The sequence below is a fragment of the Carassius carassius genome, chromosome 18 (genome assembly GCF_963082965.1).
Source record: "Carassius carassius chromosome 18, fCarCar2.1, whole genome shotgun sequence".
In the NCBI taxonomy this organism is placed as follows: Eukaryota; Metazoa; Chordata; class Actinopteri; order Cypriniformes; family Cyprinidae; genus Carassius; species Carassius carassius.
Genome location: NC_081772.1, coordinates 12,796,933 through 12,821,199, shown reverse-complemented (window position 1 = coordinate 12,821,199; position 24,267 = coordinate 12,796,933). Strand labels below are relative to the sequence as shown.

At 38.2% G+C, this 24,267-nt stretch overlaps 1 protein-coding gene across 1 annotated transcript in view; it reads right to left on the bottom strand.

The window, feature by feature from the left end:
• Positions 1 to 24,267, bottom strand: part of LOC132092424 (chromatin-remodeling ATPase INO80-like) — a 40,400-nt gene that overhangs the window by 11,521 nt on the left and 4,612 nt on the right. The window contains exons 6-27 of the mRNA XM_059498653.1: positions 24,073 to 24,219; positions 23,865 to 23,985; positions 23,589 to 23,788; positions 23,442 to 23,495; positions 22,807 to 23,010; positions 22,532 to 22,727; positions 22,371 to 22,438; positions 22,050 to 22,259; positions 21,418 to 21,498; positions 19,633 to 19,728; positions 18,759 to 18,818; positions 18,525 to 18,667; positions 17,548 to 17,632; positions 17,351 to 17,468; positions 16,654 to 16,739; positions 16,387 to 16,554; positions 16,097 to 16,230; positions 12,156 to 12,223; positions 11,973 to 12,066; positions 11,551 to 11,746; positions 8,778 to 8,918; positions 5,873 to 6,098 (exon numbers count right to left, since the gene is read on the bottom strand). Coding sequence (XP_059354636.1) covers positions 5,873 to 6,098; positions 8,778 to 8,918; positions 11,551 to 11,746; positions 11,973 to 12,066; positions 12,156 to 12,223; positions 16,097 to 16,230; positions 16,387 to 16,554; positions 16,654 to 16,739; positions 17,351 to 17,468; positions 17,548 to 17,632; positions 18,525 to 18,667; positions 18,759 to 18,818; positions 19,633 to 19,728; positions 21,418 to 21,498; positions 22,050 to 22,259; positions 22,371 to 22,438; positions 22,532 to 22,727; positions 22,807 to 23,010; positions 23,442 to 23,495; positions 23,589 to 23,788; positions 23,865 to 23,985; positions 24,073 to 24,219 — 2,896 coding nt within the window. The remainder of the gene's footprint in view (positions 1 to 5,872; positions 6,099 to 8,777; positions 8,919 to 11,550; positions 11,747 to 11,972; positions 12,067 to 12,155; positions 12,224 to 16,096; positions 16,231 to 16,386; positions 16,555 to 16,653; positions 16,740 to 17,350; positions 17,469 to 17,547; positions 17,633 to 18,524; positions 18,668 to 18,758; positions 18,819 to 19,632; positions 19,729 to 21,417; positions 21,499 to 22,049; positions 22,260 to 22,370; positions 22,439 to 22,531; positions 22,728 to 22,806; positions 23,011 to 23,441; positions 23,496 to 23,588; positions 23,789 to 23,864; positions 23,986 to 24,072; positions 24,220 to 24,267) is intronic.

Genomic DNA, 24,267 nt, shown 5'->3' with positions numbered 1-24,267 from the left:
AGCTGGGGGCAAATCAATTATTTATTCATCCGATTCTTTCAAATCAAAGCAAATGATTTATTCAGTAATGAATCACAACTGTGTGTTGCTCAGAAACGCAACAGTTGCTTTGGATTGCTGGACTTTGTTTGGAACTATTTTCATTGCTCAAATAGAAAAACAAAATAAAATAAAAAAATAAAAAAATAATGAAAATAAATAAACTGAATTGTGTCTAAAATGTAAATCACTTAATACTTTGTTTAACGTTGGCATAAAATCAATATCACATTTTGTAATCATTCTCATATTCATGAAATTAACTTTTGCTTGAAAATAGCATATTTTATGTAATATGAAAAACAAGATCTCATAATAAATTTTTTGCCATTATATCTTGAATTTTTTAGCTATTTGTATTCATTTTAGGAGATTTTTGACAATTCCCCATTAAATTCAGACCAGACACAGTCGTATCAAAATTAATCAAATTAGAAATAAGTTATTGATTGCATTTAAAGCAGGAAGTTTTACATCATCGCATTAATGATGTTAACAAACAATTCAGACCCTGTAGTTTGAAATAAAATCCTGAGTCCTTTAAATCTGAGACCGAGACAAGACAGAGTACAAATAAGGTTGAGACATAGACAAGACCAAGACCTTCAAAAAAAAAAAAGACCGGTCTCAAGAACCACAACACTACCCTCAGGTTGTACTGAATTACTTTCTTAAGTGGAACACAAAAGATATTTTGATGGATCTTTCAACTGTTTTTGTCCATACAGTGAAAGTCAGTGTGGTTTAAAGCAACATTATGTGACCTATCCCTTTAAACATCAATCATATGAAATGTGACACATTGGACACACACTTTACAGTCTTGTAGCAGTCCAGTGACCACAGATTTTGCTGGGACAGCAGATGAAATGAGCAAATGAGGGAGACTGTCATGAATATACTGATTATACTCACCAGGTCCTGCCTGGGATGGGATCTGAGCACAAACCCAAACACAGAAGCAAATGGGGGTGAATTATATGACCACATTTTGAGTTTCACACAAAAGGGAAAAGCAGACTAATACCAGGCAAAATACTCCCTCTGTAGGCCAGAAGGAGACCTGCATAAGGGAATCAACTGTTTGACTAAAGTTCAACATCATGACTTTTTCAGCCTTTGACCTGCAAAAACAAAATAAGCGGTGCTCTTGAAACCATATTGAGCAATGAAGCTCAATGGGAAATGATTTCATTGGAATTTAGGGTTCGAGTCTGTTTGTGGCCATATTCCATATTGTGGCCACATTCTTTCCCCTTTACCTTCTGTGAAAAAACTTAAAAGTATTATAATTTTAAATAGTTATTATATAGTCATTTTACAATAGTAAAAACTAACAACATTGTAGTGATTTTATTCTAGATTTTTTCAGTGTAATTATATATATATATAATCTATTCATATAATATATATATATATACAATTTTCATATATATATATATATACAATATATATATATATATATATATACAGTATATATATATATATATATATATATATATATATATATACAATCTACAATTTTCATACTTTTGGTCTGTACTGAATATATATATATATATATATTCAGTACAGACCAAAAGTATGAAAATTGTAGATTCACACTGTAGGCATCAAAACTATGAATTAACACATGTGGAATTATATATGGAATTATATACATAACAAAAACGTGTGAAAAAACTGAAAATATGTCATATTCTAGGTTCTTCAAAGTAACCACCTTTTGCTTTGATTACTGCTTTGCACACTCTTGGCATTCTCTTGATGAGCTTCAAGAGGTAGTCACCTGAAATGGTCTTCCAACAGTCTTGAAGGAGTTCCCCGAGAGATGCTTAGCATTTGTTGGCCCTTTTGCCTTCCGTCTGCGGTCCAGCTCACCCCTAAACCATCTCGATTGGGTTCAGGTCCGGTGACTGTGGAGGCCAGGTCATCTGGCGCAGCACCCCATCACTCTCCTTCTTGGTCAAATAGCCCTTGATGCCTTCAGTGTGAATCTACAATTTTCATAGTCATGAAAATAAAGAAAACTCTTTGATTGAGAAGGTGTGACCAAACTTTTGGTCTGTACTGTATATATATAAATATATATATATATATATATATATATATATATATATAATCGTGAATCTGACGGAAGGATAATCTCTGCGAACACCTTGGTGAAGCTTAACCGTTTTTTCACAGCCAGAAAGGTGGGGCGAGGGAGCAGATCACAAACAATTATGCAGTCACTGTTGTTTGGGCCCCAAATCAAAAAGGCCAGGAATATTTCCGGCCATTTTGCTGGAGTGCAGAGATTCTTTGAAAGAACAGGAAGGGAGAGCAGAGTTTCCCACAGGCTGTCTGTGAGCTGAGCTCTGCAGCATTCTCACTCTCTCTCCCTCAAAACAACAGCTTAAAAGCAGCAGTCGCATTACAACAATGTGCAGAGCTATTGTAAGAGAAAGCCTGTCCTCCTGTGGCCTGCCCCCCAATTATAGTGACACGAAAGGTATCAATACACTTTCATGTGTAAAACCAGCCAATGGGGGAACAAAACATATCCGTCATATTGAATCTTGCTAATTGTTTGTGTGATACAGTAAATACAGTGGGTATAGAAAATAATCACCCACCTTTAAAATACTCACATTTTGTTCATTTGCAGCCTGTAATGAAGACTGACACAGTTTTTGTTTTATACAGCTGTATTTACTCATTTTAGTGCAACTTATAACATCCAAGTGAAAGATTAAACACCAACATGTCGGAAAAAAGAAAAAAAAACTGAATCACTGAGTTGAGTTGTGTCAGTATTTTGTTGAACCACCTTTTGTTTTAATTACAGACTTTAGGCTGTTGGGATTTGTCTCAAATAACTTTTCACATCAAGACATAACAACATCTGGCCACTCTACTTTAAAGAACTGCTCAAGTTCAGGTTAAAGTTCAACTGCTTTGTGCTCAGGTTTGCTGTGTGCTTTCGTTCATAGGCATGTTGAAAGGTAAACCTTATTCCAACTGGCAAAGGGTAACAGATTTTCCTCAAGAATTTGAAAGTATTTTTGCTTTTTTCTTCTATCCTGACAAGTGCTCCAGTCCCTGCTGCAGAGAAACACCTCCATAACAATATATAACCACCTCCATGATTTACTGGAGGAATGCTGTTATTTGGATGGTGAGCTGTATTGGGGAAAGTTACTTTAAAAGTAATGCATTACAATATTGTGTGATTCCCAATATTGGGTTACTTTACTAGTTATTTGAAAAAAGTAATCTGATTACATAACTCGCATTACTTGTAGTGTGTTACACCCCCAACACTGATGGGGAGCTGTATTGGATTTCCACTAGACATTTCTGCTAATCAGAATCTTCAAGGTGCGTTTTGGCAAAGCTCAGTCGTGACTGCATGTGGCCTTTCCTGAGGAACGGCTTATTTGTTTGCAACCCTCCAATGAAGCCACATTTGTGGAGAATTTGTGATATCGTTGTCACATGCACACAATGACCAATCTTTGTCAAAAATTCCTGCAACTGCTACAGGCTACGTTTACATGACAACAATGTACTCAAAAGCGTAAACGTTTTTACCTTGTATTTTTTTAAAGTTTCACGTATACACAACAACAAGTTTTTAGAAAGATCCGAGTTTACACAAATCCACAAAAAAACGCTGTATTACGTATGTCAGGCCAACAGGGAAGTCGTGGCCTAATGGTTAGAGAGTCGGACTCCCAATCAAAAGGTTGTGAGTTCGAGTCCCGGGCCGGCAGGAATTGTGGGTGGGGGGAGTGCATGTACAGTTCTCTCTCCACCTTCAATACCACGACTTAGGTGCCCTTGAGCAAGGCATCGAACCCCCAACTGCTCCCCGGGCGCCGCAGCATAAATGGCTGCCCACTGCTCCGGGTGTGTGTTCACAGTGTGTGTGTGTGTGTGTTCACTGCTCTGTGTGTGTGCACTTCGGATGGGTTAAATGTAGAGCACAAATTCTGAGTATGGGTCACCATACTTGGCTGAATGTCACGTCACTTTCACTTTTTTTTTTTCAGTTGGCACTGTCACCTTGTTAGTAAACAGTACTTGTAGGAAAGTTATGATTATATGTTGTATAGGATGCATCTCCGCTGTTGGATTTTATATTGGTGAAGTAAATCCAAACTTTGATGAAGAAGCATTTGCAAACTCTTGAGCAGCAACAACAGTACCATGTATGTTTGTTCGCGCTGACTGTAGAATATGCATTTTCAGTCCACAAAACAACTGTTGTCGTGTAAACAAACAGCCAAAACGAATAAAAAGTTTCGTTTTACAGTAAATGTTTATGCACTATAAAGAGGGAAGTTGTTTCAGGTATAAATGTATGCATAACTCTATAACTAAGATTTAAAAAATATATCTTTAATAAATGTATGACCTGTTAGTGTGATCATCCTGATTTTATATGACTTTAATATAAAACTCACAAATGTATCTGTAATGATACAATTCATGTAATTAAGTGTTTTCAATCTTTAAGAGGTCAAAGACACCAAAATATTATCATCCTCATGCAAGGGACCCCCATCCTAAAATTTAAAATGTATTCGTAATATAGTTTCTTGTAAACACCCAACTTTGAAAATTAATAAATTGTAAATATGTCTAAAATGTGTCTATGAAGTTTTGAGTTTACTATAAAGAGCACTGTTAATAGTTTTCACTCACTTGTTTCCTTTTTTATTTTAATCAGATTTTTATTCATTCACTTTAAGCCTATTCTCAATTATATATGATCCTCCCATTTATGAATCCCTTATCTATAACTTATTTCTATTAAATTTTTTATTTGCATCTTTTGTTAAAGATTTACAAACACAGCCATAGAAAAAGAGAATAAAAAACTATATATAAAACCCACATCAGCCTTTATATTATGATGCAGGCCTTAACTTTAATGAGCCAGTGGTGGGACTTCCAGTTTACTTCAATGACTGTTACCCAGACTTGTGTCACTTCCTTCCCTGGGTACAGTATGACTCTGAGAAAATGGGAAAAGTGTGCTCTGAAACACCTTAAACCTGTGAATGAACATTCACAGTGATGCACACACACATACACACATTCAAAGCGCTTACCTAATGCTGTGCAGAAACAATGTCCAATAGTCCAACTTCCTTGCTTTGTCCCCCCTCCCAACTTCACAAGCACTCCCAGACCTCTTTCTCTTCCCCAGTCTGCTCCCAGCAATTATACTGGAACGTGCACATAAACACATGCCTGCACACGATTCACGCAACTGTCTTATCTGCAAATATGGCACTGGCACTACTCCTACGCAGTGTCATGCTAAACATGTGACGAATGGCTATGCATTGGTGGCAAAACAGTGATGGTGACTGAGGTGCACCGGCCTTCTGACATGGCCTCTTCCGTGACCTCCGGCACTCTCCCATAGGTCTCCATCTCGTTTTAAGCCACTCTTTGAGTTTTGTTTGATTGAAATGCATTTTGGCTCCAGAGCACAGCGGTGCCATGAGGTCCCTCAGGGCCTGAAGGCTTGCCATAAGGAGCTGAGACACAGTACTATGGTTTGTGTTTGGTCTAAAGGAGGGAGTTGTTGTGCTGAGGGCATTATAAATTTCAATAAAATTTAGACTTCCTCTTGAGACATTCAAAACCTTTATGATCAAACCAATGAATGTGAGAAAGTCCTTTGTCTTAAATCAAAATGTCTTTGCAAGGACAATAGCCGGATACAAACATCTTGGGAAAATGAAGTACCTCTCAACTGCTTTTACACACTAGCAAACATAAACAAACACTCAAGCACGCATGCACGCTAGCTCCCACCCAGGATTCCACCTACCTGGGATCCTTATGAAGGACCAGCCATGTCTTTGCTGCAGGGCCATGACGCCTCCTGGGCTCCGAGGGAGGAAGGCCTGAGAGCGTTGAGCCCAGGCACAGGCCAGCTCAGGGGATCCGTACAGGAAGCACTGCTTAGCAATGAGACTCCCTCCATCTCGTATTAACCTCCATTCATACTCGGCACTGCGATCTGCACAATAGCGTTCCATGGGAACTGAAGTCACCTAGGGAAAGAAGAAAATCCCTTAGTCAACACCTCCGAGGCTGTTTACAATATCCAAGTGTCTTTCCTCCAGATAATTGACATCTATTTCCCTATTCAGTCTATTTATTACTAAGAAACGCTGAACAAATTGGAGCTTGAGGGGGGAGAAGAATCATTTCCAGTTGTTGAACGTGCACACACACGGGCACGCACAACCCTGTCTTTCTGACATTTTGTCCGAACCCCGCCGCTTTGGCAGGAAAGCGTGGCAGAGGTCAGTGGTGCTAACAGCGCTAACATGCCTTTGAGTAACAGATGACCATTTCCTGTAGTGACTCACACCGCTTACAATCCCTTCCACTGGCCCTTTCTTTTCTCTCCCTCTCCCTCTCGCTTTATCCCTCTTTCAGCTTTATGGAGAATTTTATGGCGTGCTGACAAGCGGATGATATTATCTTCCTTTCATTCTTATCTCCGATGAAAAACAGCTCAGCTTTGGCCAGGCTTCCAGTTTTGTAGCGAACAGCTGACCAATAGGAGCGCGGACACGCAGATGTGGCCATAAAAAGCCAACAGGGTCAAGAGTCCCTCATGAATAAAGAGAAAAAAGGCGACTAATCTATCTTATCACTTTCCCACAGTGCCCATTTGCCCCTAGTGCCTAGGGGCCGGTGCCAGTTCTCACAGCGCTGCCATGAGGCTAGACACAATCCTGACTCTTGGGGCTGGGATAACACTGAGATAAAGACCTTTCGCACCGCTTTAATTCCAGTTTAGTGGAACTAAATGCACAGTACTAAAGTACTGGGACGATTTTGCGTGAACTATTTCCCAGTACCATTTAAAAGGTTGCATTCGCACCGACAGTGTTTACTAGGATGTGATGTAAGCCGGTCGACAGCGACGTCATTTGTGTGCAGCGTTCAACAACATTAACAAAAAACAACAACGTTAACAACAGAAGAATGCTGTGATCGGAGCTGTGTTTTTGTTGTGTCTCGCAGGTTTCACAATAACGGACATGGAATGTTGATGTATACGTAAAGCGGTTGAAAGAACAATAAGAAGGACTAAGAATCTCCAACAACAACTGGCAGTGCTACATTTGCTACAAGCCATTTGCCTGCACTTCAGTATCCGTATATTTATCGCTGTTCATCATACTTGTGAAATAAGTTGACACAATGTTTACAGTATGTTACACGGCGTTTTAAATCATGGAGGGTGAGGGCGATCAATGTCTGATTATGTCACGGTAGTAACAGTTGTGCTGGTTAGACCCGGAGTAGGAGCTAATTTGGTTCTTGAAAAATGTAGTCCTGTACTAAAATCGCCCAAAAGAAGGTAGTTCGAGAATTAGTTCTGGTACTATGAAAAGGTTCCCGCGGTGCGAAAGGCCCTATAACCTCACATTAGCAAAGTTATCAGCAGAAAACTGTTTCTCATACATGACAGAGCCATTAACGTTATGATTCAGCACGACTACACTGGTCATGTATAAAAGATTAATATCTTGACTAGCTTAAGTAGGACATTTTCCTGGCTCCCCGTCTTTTGCTGGATCTGAAACAACCTTCCAATCAGATATTCAGATAAGGTTTAGGGTTATGGTTAAGCTTAAGGGCTTGAAAAAGATTCTGATCAGTGTCATTTGATAAAAAAAATCAAGTCATCTCTGGTCTAAAGGGTGGGACATGTTTAGGGTTAGGAAAAGAGCTGAGTGAATAAAACATTTAAAATATATATATAAATAAGTAGAATAAGAATATAGAAGAACTCTAACATAATTCGTTTTATAAAATAAAATACTATAAAATATATTATAATACTCAATTACTTCATTATATTACATAAAATTATAATACAAACAGTACATAGTACATTCTGACATTATATAAATAAAATAATAAAACAATAACTATTATAAAACTATAGAAATCTAATAAAAATATGTAAACACAAATTATAATATTATTATATAAATAAAATTATAATTATAAAAAGTCATTTCAAATGAAAACTGAATCAATAGACTAATTAGCTATTATTATTATATAAAAAGAAGAAGTAGTAGTATAACTAAGTATAATGTATATGCAATTGCTTTACTAGAATTGTTTGAACGGAATGTTGATTTTGAACCAGCAAATGATGTTGTAAGTCTCAACTACCACGTTTTCTCAAGTACCAAAGACATGAATTCACAAAATTTCAATAATAATATATCCCCAAGTTTGAGAGTATCCCAAATGATGGTGTGGGTTTTGATGGGCTGTGTATTCACAGCCAGAGAAGCAGCCCTTAACCAACACCTCTGACTTCTCACTGGTGGGCTTGTGTTGTTTGGTTGATCTCCACTGGGATCATGATCAGCTGAGCAGAAGATCCGTCAGGGGGTCAAAGAGGATAAATAAACCAGGCTTGTACTGAGGGCCACACAGAGAACAAGTCTTTCATTCTGGATAGCAAGTTTGTTTCTGAGACAGCATGTGATCCCTGTCAGCTTCTGACTACCCTCAGAAGAAATCCACGTTGATGAGTTTCTGACTTTTGCCAAAGTGTTACTAGATACTGAAAACAGAGTTACTGCATATAGAAATATGGATTTCAAACCCTAAACTGAGTGAAAGTACTGGCAATCAATATGGTCCACTAAGAGTTTTTTTTTTTTTTGAGGGAAAGGCTGTGTGTTTCTCACCCTGGGCGTGACAGTGAGTAAAAACTTGGGTGGTTGGGTAGGCTGGCATGGTCTGAATGTCTGAACGGATGAGCATCTGCTGTGGATGACCATGTCAGTGTGACAGATCAGCATAGACCCTGTGGACGCGAACACTAAATCCTGCAGGAAAGAAAGAAAAATAAATGTCAGTATAGCATATTATACCCTAAGAAATCACATACTGTCAAAATGTCAACACGTATGACTGAATGTGTGCTTGAGGATGGCCATTTTTCTGCACAATGTGTGAAGTTGTCACAAAGCAGAACACGGGCCTGCAGCACCTCCTAGTGATCTCCCTACTCTCTACAATGAGTAATCTAATGTAAACCCAACTCTCATCTCATCAGCTCCATTTGTCACAAGCCAAGAGGTCACTCTGAGCAGAAGTGATACCCTAAATGAGACCACAGTGGTAACAGACGTCCACACGGGGGTCACAGTCTAAACTACAGCTCTAATGACCCACATGAATCATAAAGACCAGCCTATATATCTGCTTGTTTCCTGTCTGCATCCACACAAGTGACAAGAATAAACAGACCTGTTAGCTCCATTTAGAGGAGGTTGTGAGCTAATGATGGATGAGGTGTGAAAACATGATGAGAGAGAAAGACAGAAAAGAGAGAAAGTTGGAAAAGAATGAGAGCGAAAAAGAAAGAAAAAAAGAAAGAAATAAAGAAAGAAAGAAAGTTAAATCAAGAGAGAAAGAATGAGAGAAAGGAAATTTAAAAAGCAAAAACAAGCAAAACCACAGCAATATCTAAAAGATCAAAGGAATGGAAAAAGAAAAATTGAAGTGCAAGAAAGATTATATGAACAGAGGAACAAAAATAAAGTCAAAATGGAACAATGGGGGAAAAAACAAGCAAAAAAAAAAATTATACATGACAAGAGGGAGAATGAAAGAGCAAATTAACAACACGAATAAAATAAAATAACAAAAAGCCAAGAAAAAGAATAAATGAAGAAACAAAAGAAAGAATAAAACAATAATGAAAACAGAGAAAGAAAAGAAAGAATAAAAAAGTATGACTGAAAGAATAAAAAATTACAGGAAAAAGAAAGAAAGAAAGATCAAGAGAAAGGAAATTTAAAAAGCAAAAGCAAGCAAAACGAACTAAATGAACTAAGTATGAGTGAAAAAAATTATAATATATATATATATATATATATACACATACACACACATATATATATATATATATATATATATTATGTATATATATATGAATATATATATATATGTGTATGTGTCTGTGTGTGTGTGTATATATATATATATATATATATATATATATATATATATATATATATGTGTGTATGTGTGTGTGTATATATATATATATATATATATATATATATATATATATATATATATATGTGTGTATGTGTGTGTATATATATATATATGTAGGGCTGTCTCAGCAGGAGTGCTCGTGTCTCATTTCATAAAGCACAGGCTTGAAACACTGCCAAGACGTCAGTGAGAGACAATGACCCTACAAACACAGATGAGGCATCAATATGATCCAGCATCCAGGGCTCTGAGGTTCTCACAGCACTGCTGCCTGCTGCTGCATACAGACTGATACAAATACATGAAACACTAATTACCATTCAACTACACACAGCAGTTCCATCTGCACAGAGCACCTCTGAGAGGAGGATCCCTCGCTTCACATTCACCACTGGATTACTTTCAAATCACAGACAGCCAGCTTAAATTCAGACTGGGAATCAGTTTTGCGGAGTATCTTGGTTTACAACTCAAAATCAAAATATGTTGCAATATAAGGAGAAAACTGAACCTTTCCAAATTGAGTAAGGGTAAGATCTGAAATTGTACAAAAAGGCAGGTGCTTTCACTTTTGCAAGTAGTTAGTACAGTTTAAGGTTCTGTACAACCCTGAGTGCTCGATATGGGACAGTCCTCACGGGGAGCTGATTGTTGTGGTGTCGTGTTCCCCATCCATGCCCCAGTGGAGCTAGGAGACGCTTGTGTGGTACAAAAGCTGTAGTGGAAAGTGGATAATATTACACCTCAGTCAGCACCTTCTGCACACAGCTTCCCCTGACCATAGCCTAAATGCACGCCAGCACACCAAACTGCAAGTTAACCCCTGCTGCTGTCTGGCCTCCAGGGGACGACACTGTAGCTTCTGGACTGGGACATCCAGCACCACTTCCTCCATCTTCTTTCCTATTCCCGATTATCAGTTTGGACCTTTGATATTCTCATCAGAATTTGGTATACAGCACCACTGGAGTGTCTCGTGGGTGAATGGGAATAGGTTTCCACAATGAAATCCGAGCCCTTGCCACTAATGAAAGATGAGGGTCATTCAATCGGGTTCAGTGGGGTAACCCAAGGCAAGAGTAGACCTGTGCCCTCACACAAAACTCCAAACACAAGCAATACTATAAACAAAGAAATACGGCAAAGTTTGTGCAAGCAATATGTTTGTGGCAGTCAGTTTTGATATTGTGGCGGGCCGCCACAAATAAATCAATGTATGGGAAACCCTGACTTATTATTTTTGGACATATTTTTTGACCAGAATTTGTGCCAATAATGAGAAGCCTGGGGGACCGTTCACACAAAAAGCAGGCAGCGTTCTAAAAATATTGCAGAATAGTCTTGGACAAAGTGGGGCCTTGGAGTCAAAAACGTTGAGAACCACTGGCATATGGTGATGAAGGCAACTAGTATATCATATGACAAAGCAAGAAAAAGACCGTCAGAGCTCACCTGTAGAATAGGACTGCTTTGGATATTTGGGAAAGATGTTGGCCGGTTGAGCCACAGGATGAGATCTCTGTGTGAGAGACACAGCTTGCCTAGCCGGGCTCTCCCTTTAGCTTCGTTCTCCTCCACCTCTTCATCCCACAGACGGCTATGGTGGAGCCGGTAAGCCGATTTGAAGGACAGGTATATGGCTAACCACCTGAGAAAAGAGTTGATTTTATTATCTAAACAGCTATTAAGATGTGGTTGTTTGCCATAGGAAACACCCAAATCTCACCTTAATGCACTCAGTGATGCAGCCAAGTGTGGCAATAATCCGATTCTTATTGATATATTCAGTTCTTATTAGAATTATGCTTAGGATAAGTCAGAGAAAGTGTGCATTTTGACGTTTTATTCTTGGACTGACGTGTGTTGTAACTTACCTCACTAGAGTCCCCTGAAGCATGATGTTAGACATCTCAGCAGGAGACACATCAATAAAACGCAGGAAAGAATAGCTGCTGCTTTCATCGTCAGCTGTAACAATTGAACATATAACCAGAAATAAGAAAAGTTTTGAAATGACAAAAAAATCTGAATATATCTGTTGAATAATAGAGACTCACTTCTGCGGTGAAACAAGGACTGTTGAATGTGTTGAGCAGAGAACGGAGAGAGCAGAGTCTGCTTCAGCCTGAGGAGAGAGAGAACAATTAAAACAATGGGTTTAATAAAAAATATAAAAGCACTTGTAAAAGCTATTACACATGTTGTATAACAGCATTTCAATAATGCCACACAGTTGGTTAAGAATCACTCTAAAGGTTTGTTCACGTAAAGAATGATAAATATAAAAAGAACTATAAATTATAATTGCATGCTGCAGTTCCAGTTGAGCTCAACATAATTCGTACCCTTGGGAAATATGATCAAAGAAGACTGTGAAAATAAATCTGCAAAGTTAATCCTTTTTAATATTTAAGTTGGCTTGAAAAAGCCAACTTACTGATCTACTATTTAATCTTATTATTATTCTTCTGAGCCAAATTTTAAACACTATCTCCTCCTAGAGCTTTCAAGCTAGAACCACCAAACTCGGGTCAGACCTTCATACTGGTCTCGGGTTGCTATATCTTTTCTAACTGATCCGGCTTATGGTTTTCGTAAACCAGACTACCAAAACCACCTTAAATCCAATAGACTTTCATTGAGGGGGTACAAACTTTTACAAAATAAGAATTATAATGTATTTAAACTGTCGACTACCATAGCAAACCTTAAAAACTCTCTACTGAGAATACAGCTAAAACCAGCCTAAGATGACCAGTTGTTTTAGCTAGTCTCCCAAGCTGGTTTTTAAGTGGTTTTGACCACTCTCACGCTGGTCTTAGCTGGGTTTTAGCTGGTTTTTACTGAATCCACTGGTTTTAGCTGGTTTTGCCAGGATTAGCATAGAAACATGCTAACAACATGCTAGTTACTCACTAATCAGGCTAGAAACATGCCTTTAACATGGTTTTAAAGTGGTTTTGGCCACTGTCATGCTGGCCTTATGTGGTCTTAGCTGGTTTAAGCTGGTTTTCTTTACTGAATAAACTGGTTTTAGCTGGTTTAGTATAGAAAAATGTTAATAACATGCTAGTTACTTGTTAATCAGACTAGAAACATACTTCTAACATGGTTTAAAGTGGTTTTGGCCACTGTCACGCTGGCCTTATGTGGTCTTAGCTGGTTTTAGCTGGTTTTCTTTACTGAATCAACTGGTTTTAGCTAGTTTAGTATAGAAAAATGAAAACAACATGCTAGTTACTCACTAATCAGGCTAGAAACATGCTTTTAACATGTTTTAATGTGGTTTTAGCCACTGTCACCCTGGCCTTAGGTGGTCTTAGCTGGTTTTAGCTGGTTTTCTTTACTGAATCAACTGGTTTTAGCTGGATTAGAATAGAAAAATGTTAACAACATGCTAGTAACTGGCTAATCAGACTAGAAACATACTTCTAACATGGTTTAAAGTGGTTTTGGCCACTGTCACGCTGGCCTTAGCTGGTCTTAGCTGGTTTTCTTTACTGAATCAACTGGTTTTAGCTAGATTATTATAGAAACATGTTAACAACATGTTAGTAACTTGATAATCAGGTTAGAAAAATGCTTTAAACATGGTTTTAAAGTAGTTTTGGCCACTGTCACGCTGGTCTTAGCTGGTTTCTAACTTAATCAACTATTTTTACCTGGATTAGCATAGAAACATGCTAGTCACTTGCTAGTCATGCTAGCAACATGCTAGTCACTTGCTAGTCATGGTAGAAACATGCTAGTCACTTGCTAATCATGCTAACAAATGCTAGTCACTTTGTTAATCATGCTAAAAACATGCTAGAAACATGTTACAGACATGCTAGTCATGCTAGCAACATGCTAGAGACATGCTAGTCATGCTAACAGCATGCTAATAACTTGCTAATTATGCTAGCTATGTGCTACAGACATGCTAATCATGCTAGAAACATGCTAACAATATGCTAATCATGCTAGCAACATGCTAGCGAAAAAGCTAGCAACATGCTAATCATGCTAGAAACATGCTAGCAACATGCTAATCATGCTAGGATCATGCTTGCAACATGCTAGCAACATGCTAGCGACATGCTAATCATGCTACAAACATGCTAGCGACATGCTAGTAACTTGCTAATCATGCGAGAAAAATGCTAGAAACATGCTAACAACATGCTAATCATGCTAGAGACATGCTAGCCACATGCTAATCATGCTAGAAACATGCTAACAACATGCTAGCGACATGCTAATCATGTTAGAAACATGCTATCAACATGCTAAACATGCTAGGAACATGCTAGGAACATGCTAACGAAATGCTAGTCACTTGCTAATCATGCTACAAAAATGCTAGCAACATGCTAGTCACTAGCTAATAATGCTAGAAAAATGTTAGAAACATGCTAGCAAACATGTTAATCTTGCTAAAAACATGCTTGCAACATGCTAATCATGCTAGGAAAATGCTAGTAACATGCTAGCAACATACTAGAAACATGCTAGCAACTTGCTAATCATGCTAGAGACATGCTAGCCGCATGCTAATCATGATAGAAACATGGTACCGACATGCTAATCATGATAGAAACATGTTAGCAAAATGCTAATCATGCTACAAACATGCTAGTAACATACTAGTCACTTGCTAATCATGCTAGCAACATGCTAGCAACTTTGCTAATCATGCTAATGACATGGTAGTCACTTGCTTTTAATGCTAGCAATATGTTAATCACTTTCTTTTTTAAACTTCTTAACTTTTCAAACTTTTAAATCTTTTTAAACTTTTCAAACTTTCAAAAATTTTTAAAACTTTCTGGCCAGGCTTTTTCAAGCCAACTTAAAGTTTGACCACAAACTTTACTATCTAGTTTATTTTAAACATTTACACAAATCCAACCTCTCATTGAAGAATAAGAATTTAAAATGGAGGTAAAATCTCATTATGAAATAAATGTCTAATTCTAAATGAAATATAAATGTAATAATAGATGTCTAATAATTGTCTTATACACATTGGCCACAATAAGTTCTGATGACAATCCCTCCAAACCCTTCAGATTTCCAGGTTCATGTTGGTGCTTCTCCTCTTCAGTTCTCCACACTCATTTCCTGTGGGGGTTCAGGTCAGAGAACTCATCTTGAAACGTGTTTGCTGCTAAAAAGCTAATTTTTAGTTTAATCTGACAATAGAACCCAATCATGTCTGAAGTTCAATACGCTGGAGTTTGTTTTTGAATTTGTTTTTTTTCTAGAACCCCTCCCAAACAACATGTGGTGATATAGGTTCTGTTTGATTAATTCACATTTTTTTCTGCCCCGAGACTCAACAACTTTTTTTGCAATTCACCAGCTATGATCATTGGAGAGTATTTGGCCACTCAAACTCCCGTGCACATAGACAGATGTCCTCTTTCAGGTAGATTTGCAACATCTTTAGTTGATTGTAACTTGTAAATTATTGCTTCCGGTAATTATTATTGATATGTTTTAAATGCAAATATGAATATACTTTAGATATATTTTACTCATAAGAATTTCTAGCGGTACTGATAATTGCGCTCATTCTGTATTTTGTTCATAATGTGATTTGCCCTCCTTTCACTTTTTGTTTATTCTTTTTACTTCAACTAAAGGTTAGATTTATTTATTTATTTATTTTTAAAGAAATATCAAATTGATAAACAATGCAGATTTATTTTCACATCCTTCTTTGGTAGGCTTCATATTTACCAAGGGTATGAATAATTTTAAGCACAACTGCATTTTGTATGCTGCATTAATTCTTATGATTGGTTGAATATGTTTTATGGTTCATTAGCTGGAAAAGAAAGAAAAAAAAATCACTCTTTTTTCCAAGTTACTCCAACATTATTGTTCCTTCGTGTATATTTGTGGTGTGCATGGAATTACAATGGTTAACTTTATACAGTAGTTATCATCCTTGGTGTGAACGGGCCTTAAGGGAGGTTCAGTAAACCTGAAAGCTTCATTGAGATCAACTCACTTGGTCTTTCCGTGGTCAGACGTACGGATGATGGCGTGTCGGAAGAGAAATTTGGACATGATGAAGGGCTTCAGGGACATGTGGAAAGGCGAGCGTATCTCCTGACGCTCAAACAGATCTGGGTGGTTACAAACCTTAAAGATGAGAACAACATGCTGTGTTTAAAAACAGCTTCATCACTATATATACTGTAAGACTTCAAAACGTCTCAAAGGCTTTAATTGATTTATTTAATTGAGTTTTCATGTTTGGGTGGACTATCCCTTTAAAGCTGACAAAGCTGGCCTCACCTTCCTGAACTGCATGACAAGATTCATGAGGCTGCTGGTGGTGCTGTGGGCTTGCTGGGCCGTGCCCATTGAGGACTGCAGCAGGTCCTCGATGGAGATTTTGTTCTTTAGAGCCTGGTAGAGCAGCCGCTGTCTGCTGGTCAGCTGGCAGTATGTCAAGATTTCAATCTGAGATGCAGGTATGAAAAATAAGCAACATAAATCTCACACACATAGACATATTAGGTATGAAACCATAATTCTGTCTGAGAGGCTATAGAACATCACCTTGTCAGAGAGCTCGTTCTCCACATCCTTCTTTATTCTGCGCAGCATAAAGGGTTTAAGGATCATGTGCAGTCTGGAAAGTTGGTCTGAAAGGGTAAAAACCAAGGTAAATCATCTCAAGTAAAGTGAAAGCTTTGCTTGCTCAACGTGAGTGCTGCTGTTTCAATAATAAATGTTATTAGATCACACTGCAGCTGAAATACCCAAAAATATATAATAACTTAATTATGTAGGCTTGAGAAGGGCAACATACTCTTCTTTGATTTAACTGTATTATTTTAACTTCACCTCTGTAGCCAAGCCTAACATCTAGCTTAGGACACACTAGCTAAATGCCAAAACATAAAAGCAAAGCCTAACAACATGATAAAATATGTTAGCAACACAATAACACATGTCTATCTATCTGATAAACTAAAGACGGAGAATAGATGAGAATGGCTTTTGAAACTACATCACACTAAAAAAAAACCTTTCAAACTTCAAGCTTTTTAATCTACTTCAAACTTTCTATCTTGTCTTTCTCACATTAACATCCATAGTTGTCTAACTTGTCTTGCCAAACTTTTTTGAATCAAATTTTTTTAAATAATGTACTTGACTACATTCCACCCTAGCACATAATATTGTAACCTACTTGGAAATCAAATGAACAGTAAACAACAACTTAAATGGAAATAAACAAGAGTTGACTGACTTTCATCAATAGCAGATTTGTTCTCAGCATGACTCTCGATGTCCTTGGAGAACCACTCGTTGAACTCCTCGTGAGAGTCAAACAGAGTCGGCATGATGAAGTGAAGCAAAGCCCACAACTGAGAGGAAGAACACGGCGTCAGGTTTTTCACTCACCCACATGGGCTCTCACTCAAGGTCTCACATGAATACACTCACCTCTGCCATTGTGTTCTGGATTGGCGTCCCCGTTAGCAGAAGACGGTTCCTGCACTGGAACTGAAGGAGAATCTTCCATCGTACACTGCCAAGAAGAACCAGACACAGCTACTAAGAGCTCCCAATCAAGCAGCAAGTTGAGGTCAATGGAGGATATAACTCGAGACATCATATCAACACTCAGTGCTGAACTCTGAATCCTATAGGACCTATAAGATTCAGAGTTCAGCATTGAGTGTTGATGTGATGTCCTATAGTATAGGTATTCTCTTCAGAGCTCACTTTTCAGACTTGGTTAAGTCGTTCATTAATTATGGGGACTTTAAGACTTAAATACTCTTGAAAGCTACTCTGAAGCCCTGTTGAGACTCAATAAATCATGTTCCACCACAACAGAAGCTGCCGGCACATGTACTGTCATCTCCAGAGAGGCAGGAACTCACACTAAGAGCTCGAGAGGCCCTCATTCTCTGAAGGGTTCCAGTCCAGATATAGTGTCACTGCACTGACTATGAGGACAGGAACATGGAAAATCTGAGATGCACCGGTACTGGAGACTCTTTTTAGAAGCTCTTTTCCCTTGTTGAAAGGTTCAACCAAGGATGCATATCAGTTAGACAACCAGATTTTCACATTCTGGCTATTCTTGCTCATTTTAAAATTATAAGCAGTGTGACAATACTAGTGTCAGTTCCAAAACTTAAAATTTAAGTACATTCTCTGTCTAATATTCTATTCGTACATGGAAATGTATTCAAATTATATTTATGTCATAATTATTTTCATTTATAATTTTATGTTAAGCTTACCTATATAATTTCATTTATTTCTTCATTATCAAGATTTGGTTGTATGTAATAATCTCATATCTTGTTATTCCAAAAATTGCATATGTCTCTATAAATATAGTCTGTATGTGTGTAAAATTAACATTTTAAAAGCCGCTGTTTTAAAAGTACTAATTGATTTCGAATTACCTGGTACTGCTTTTCAGTGCCTGGGCCTCGTCCAGAACCATATACTGCCATTTCACCCTCTGGAAATACTTCACATCCTGCACCACCAGCTGATAACTGGTGATGACAACATGAAACGGTGCATTCTGGGTATACAGAGTTTTCTACAGGGGCCAAAAAGGAATAGTATATGGTTCAAGTAGTAGATTGCAATTCATCTGATATTTAAAAGCAATATTCTTATGAAACATTTACCTGGCTCCAAAACTTTCGAATGACTTTACGATCATGAGGATTCCCCCAGTATGGTAACACCTGAAAGACAAAAATTACATAAGAAATATTATTTGAAAAATCTTTGCCTAATGAAATTAAATAAAGAAGTAAAACTCTTAAAATAAAACTTAAATATACATACTTTTCATAAGTTGTATTATGTGAACTATTCAGGGCTCAACAATACGGATAGACTGATTAAGCTTGGCAAGTATAAGAAACTAAAAGTATGTGCTTGAATTTATAGCTTTCATAAAGTATTATTATTATATCTCTAGAATTTCCAATTATTACACAAATTAAAACTTATTTTTAGTATAAAGAAAACTAATGTTTCATGAAAAACATATTTAACAAAACATATCCTTCTGACACAAAAAAAAAGTTGCTAAAAAATTAATTGAGGCAGGGCCAGTAAATACAATGGCAGGTCAAGTATAATTCCTGACCAAGCCAACAAAAAGAAATAATTATTGTTGAACCCTCTGATATTTCTAAAGGTTTTCTGGCTGGGATTTCAGACACAGATGATTTGTGAGATTAATCTGACTGAATGGGAATGAATATTTAGGTTGCTGACATTAGTGGAACATGAGAAAAATGATACAACACTGCCCCCTAAGGATTACAAAATTTAGACCAGAAGTGCAGTAATCTGTCATTCATTTCCTTTAAGCAAAAATATGCAAATGATAAGAAAAACACATTTTCCATTGTTCCGAAAAGTCTCCGGAAATAGTTCAAAGGGTTTGTAAAATGTTTGAGACAGCGAGGGACACTAAAAGAAGCAAGAGAGAGCGGTAAAGAGGATTCCACGGCTGCAGGTGTTTCCCTGCACGACTGTCGCACTCACCTTGAATTTGGGGACAAAGCGGGAGAACTCCTGATGCCAGTTGTTGAGTGTTGAGGCTGGGGAGATGATCAAGAAGGGTCCCCAGATGTTTTCCCTCTGTCCCATAGAGCACACGGACACAAAATAAGCCAAACAGGTGCAGACAGCGGAGGGGGAAGGGGACGGAGATGGTGGGAAAGAAAGAGAGAGAGAGAGAGAGAGAGAGAGAGAGAGAGGAGAGAGGGGTCAAAACAGGAAACAACTGAAGAACGAGGTAACATGCTACCATGGCTTCCTATGGGCCCACAGCGCTACACTTTCATATCAAATACCAAAACTCTGTATCCTCCTTTTTTCGCAAGCCTTGGAAGTCACGCAGATCAGCGGAGACAGCTGCAGGGTTCACACTGATGCCAAATAACTGATTTGTGGTGTCAGGGGTTTGTTTGGGAAAAATTTAAATGATAGCACAGGAAAGCAGAACAGAGTATTGTTTTCTTTTAAAACGCTGGTGTCATATTTCCAGATTTTCGACCTGAGAGCCTAGAGATTGGGAAATACAGTATCTTTCAAGTGAAATCTGTTGGCTTGAAGATGATACAAAGGGATGGAGAGAGCGTATACATGTAATGCTCTGAGAAAACTCAAACTGAGATTTTTCATTAGTAGTAGTACAAGTATTACTATTTGTTATTTGGTAATACTAAAAGAACATTTCAAATGTCTTCATTAAAGGTGCCATATGTAAGATTGACATCCGGTGGTTGAACTAGGTATTGCATTCCAAATTCAAAATATTTTAGAGGGTTTTTTTCACCTGGTCCCTCCTTCTTAGACTTGACTCATACGCAAGTTGCCAGATTGACGACATCAGCAGGAACGAGCGCACCTGACGATGGAAAGAATCTCCAATATTTATTCTGCTTTTATTATACCGTTGTTGATCATAACGTTTTTTGGTTGGATGTCGAGGGTTTTTAGGATGGGCAGAAAGTTCAATTTCCCGCTCTGACCCCTTTCGTTTGCCAGCTTCCATGACTGAAATGAAATACGCGGTGTTTCCCGCCAAAACAAAGACGGACATTCCACCCTGAATGCACATTTTCAAAGGAGAATAACAGACTGTAGCATTGTTTTTCAGATAAACAAGTATGTTAACTTAGCATGTTTCTTAAATATCTGCAAACATATTATGGTATTTTTACGCTTTAGTAGAGTCCAAATCTTACAGCACCTTTAAGGAAAGCTAGGATGAATGGCAAGTTTTTCAGTGCATAACTACTTAATTTTCAGTCTGTCCCTCGTCCAAAGCTGCTGCCTGTCTTCAGAACCTTACCAAAACCTTACCAAGCAGCAACCTCCCGCTCTCTCTTGTGAAGCCCATACGGAAGTGACTTAAACTGTAATTCATCAACTGGCCGCTAGAGGCTGGCTGCAAATGGGAGTCAATACCATAGACTCCCTGTTTTTATGCAGTCTATGTAGACTCCGCATGTTAAAATTGCCAGATTTAAAGCAGAAAAAAAACATGTTTTTGGTCTATAAAGCCAATTTTGCCCTTCATGACAACTGTGAGGGGGGTGAATTTTTTTTATAACTCATTTGTTTAAATTATATTAAGCCTAAAAGTTCTGCATAATTAAGGGCGCAATTGAGTGACAGGTGGATTACCGCTGCTGACACCACCGTTGAGCTAGGTGGGCGTGGTTTTAGCAACCAGCTCCCACCTTTTGCCCATTTTCGATTTTCCGTGAGTGACGCGCAGTGCCACTCCGTCCATGTTTTTATACAGTCTATGGTCCTTACCTCTCCCAAATGAGCCAGTAAAGCGATGGTCTGAACTGTCTTTCCAAGCCCCATCTCATCTGCCAAAATGCCATTAATGCCCTAAGAGAGACAATCAAACAGAGACATAAATCACAGTCCTAATGGAAAGATGAGATGTAAACTACTGTTCAGAAGTTAGGTGGTCTGTAAAAAAATGTCATGTGTTCGTAATAATCACTCATTTATTTGATAAAAAATACAGTAAAAACAGCAATATTGTGAAATATTATTACAATTTAAAATAAAAGTATTTTAATATACTTTAAAATGTAATTCATTTTCATGATGGCAAAGCTGAATTTTCAGCATCATTCCCCAGTCTTCAGTGTCACATGATCCTTCAGAAATCATTCTAATATGCTGATTTGGTGAAGAGATATCTCTTATTATTATTATCAATTTTGAACACAGCCATGCTGCTTAGTTTTTTTTTTTTTTAATATTTGAAAAAAAGTTCAAAAGAAAACATTTCTGAAATTATAATTATTTCTGTCACTTCTGACCATTCGAATGCATCTTTGCTAAATAAAAATGTTTTTTATTAAACTATAACCCAACCTTTTGAATGCTAGTGTATGTATAAATAACCAGAAAAGAGCATCAAAAATCACCTGTTCATAAAGATTGGCCAGCCAGTTCATGCCTTTGAGCTGGTAGCCCTTAAGTTTCCCATTGAAGATGGTGGGCTGGGGGATATCTTCCCCTGCTTGAATAGATGGGTTTGATAAGCTGTAGCTCTCGCCGAAGCCAGAGCCAGGCACGCTAGCCGTGTGCAGAGAGGCACTGCGACTGTCCTTTGCTTCCTCGTCAAACAACCTGGTCTACAGAACAAAAAAACAGGGACATTGTAATAATTTACAGCCAAAATTCATTAAGATAGACATGTATAATTTTAATCAAAGGCATAAAATACAATTCAGACTGCCACTTACTCTGGCCTGGTGGATCTGGTATGCCTCTTTTGCATTTTTAAGGGCCTGGGACTTGTAATATTCACTATCTGCAAAAGGACAGCATGAAATCTGACTCTAAAATGCATTTGATTGTTAAACACATTTTGATAACATCTATCAGGGACAGAAAAAGATCCTACCATAGTCCTCCTGGCCGACATTGACCATAACTCCTCCACCGATGTCGATCTGCCGTTGGGAGGTGTTGTCCTCAAGCTTGCACAGGATCTCCTCCTCTGTGCCGTCTCCCCCAGCGTTCTGCTTGCCTCCCATGAAGTGAGCATACAGCTCTGTCTGGGTGATCAGGAAGTTAAGCTTCCTCTGCTGACGCTTAGCCTGACAGGACACACAGGAAGAACTGTCGGGACAATGTTTTAGGAAGTGATTTTCATTTCTAGTGCATATGTATTGATACCTCCCGCATCTCCTCATCAAGTTTACGCTGCTCAAGAGCCTCTTTCTCAGCTCGCTTGCGGTGCTCCTTCTCCACCTTCTCATACTTCTTCCAGTACAATAGCATCTCTTTGGTGAGGCGGCGTGCCCGTGGCAAAGTCTCTTTGCAGTTCTTCTGTGCCTGGATCGCAGCCCTCCGGACCTCACGCATACACTGATGGGCCAACTGGACAAGTATACACATGCAAGTATGCATTAAATTGATCAGTGGTCAGTAATGGTATTGACAATGGTACAAAAGATTTCTTTTTCAAATAAATTCTGTTTTAAGTTTGTGTTCACTGAAGAATCCTGAATGTTTAAAAAATGTTTCAGTATCTCCAGAAATATGAAGTAGATCAACAATATTAAGTTTTCAACATTGAAGCATTGATGCACCAAATCAAAATATTAGAATATTTTTTTAAAGGAACATGACTGCTGAAAACATGGCTTTTGATATAAAAATTTGTATTTACATTTAAAAAATATTACTGAATTTTAAGCATTTTTTCCCAATAAATGCAGCCTCGGTGAGCATGAGAGATTTCTTTCAGAAACATTTTAAAATCTTACCAACCCCACTGGTAGTGTATGCAACAAGTAAACCCCTCTCACCTTTCTGGCATTGGTTAAAACGAAGTTCCTTGCTGAGACTTTCTGTTTAAACGCCTGAAATGAAACAATGAAAACAGAGATTAAAGTGGGAACAGAAGAAACAGCTCAATGGGATTCCAAACTGATGACCAAGAAAATGTATTGTACCTTTGGGATTTCTTTTTTGGCAATTGTGAGCCAGACCTTTCGTCTACGGGCATTGAGCTGCTCAATGGTTAAGTGCTTCTTTTTGATCATGGGGAGGGGTGCATCATGAGAAAACTTGGCAAAAACTTTTGTTACGTGTGGCCGTCCCTCCATGGAGAACTCCTCTCCTCGTTTCTTCTTCTTTTTCATCTTTTTCTTAGCTAGGAAAAAAGAGGAATGAGTACTCAAATGAGCAGAAAACAGCTACTGTCCTCCTCTTTTGTTTTGTAGGCTTACCTTTGCATTTCTTCTCTTCCTTGATTTTCTTTTTCTTGAGGCCCAGTAGGTGACGCTGCTGCTCATAGAATGGGTCGTGAGTGGACAGGAGTCCTGTGCTGTAGTGTTGATAGTGCTGCAGCTGTGAACACAAACACACATTACCAACTGGTTCCAGGAAGCTATTGAAGTGTGGGCAACTCTCCCAGACTCAGCAAGAATGTCGTACCTCTCTGTCAGAGTGGAACTTGCTCTGGTGGAGTTTGGTGAACTTGTGCAGGCGCAGCATGTCCTGGAGCTCTTCCTGTGTCATTGTGAAGTCCGAATCATCCGAGTCAGTATCGGAATCTGTGGTGTCATCGCTCAGCACGATGCCCTGAAATTCACAAACAATCTCCCAAATATCAGACTGCTTAGACATGCA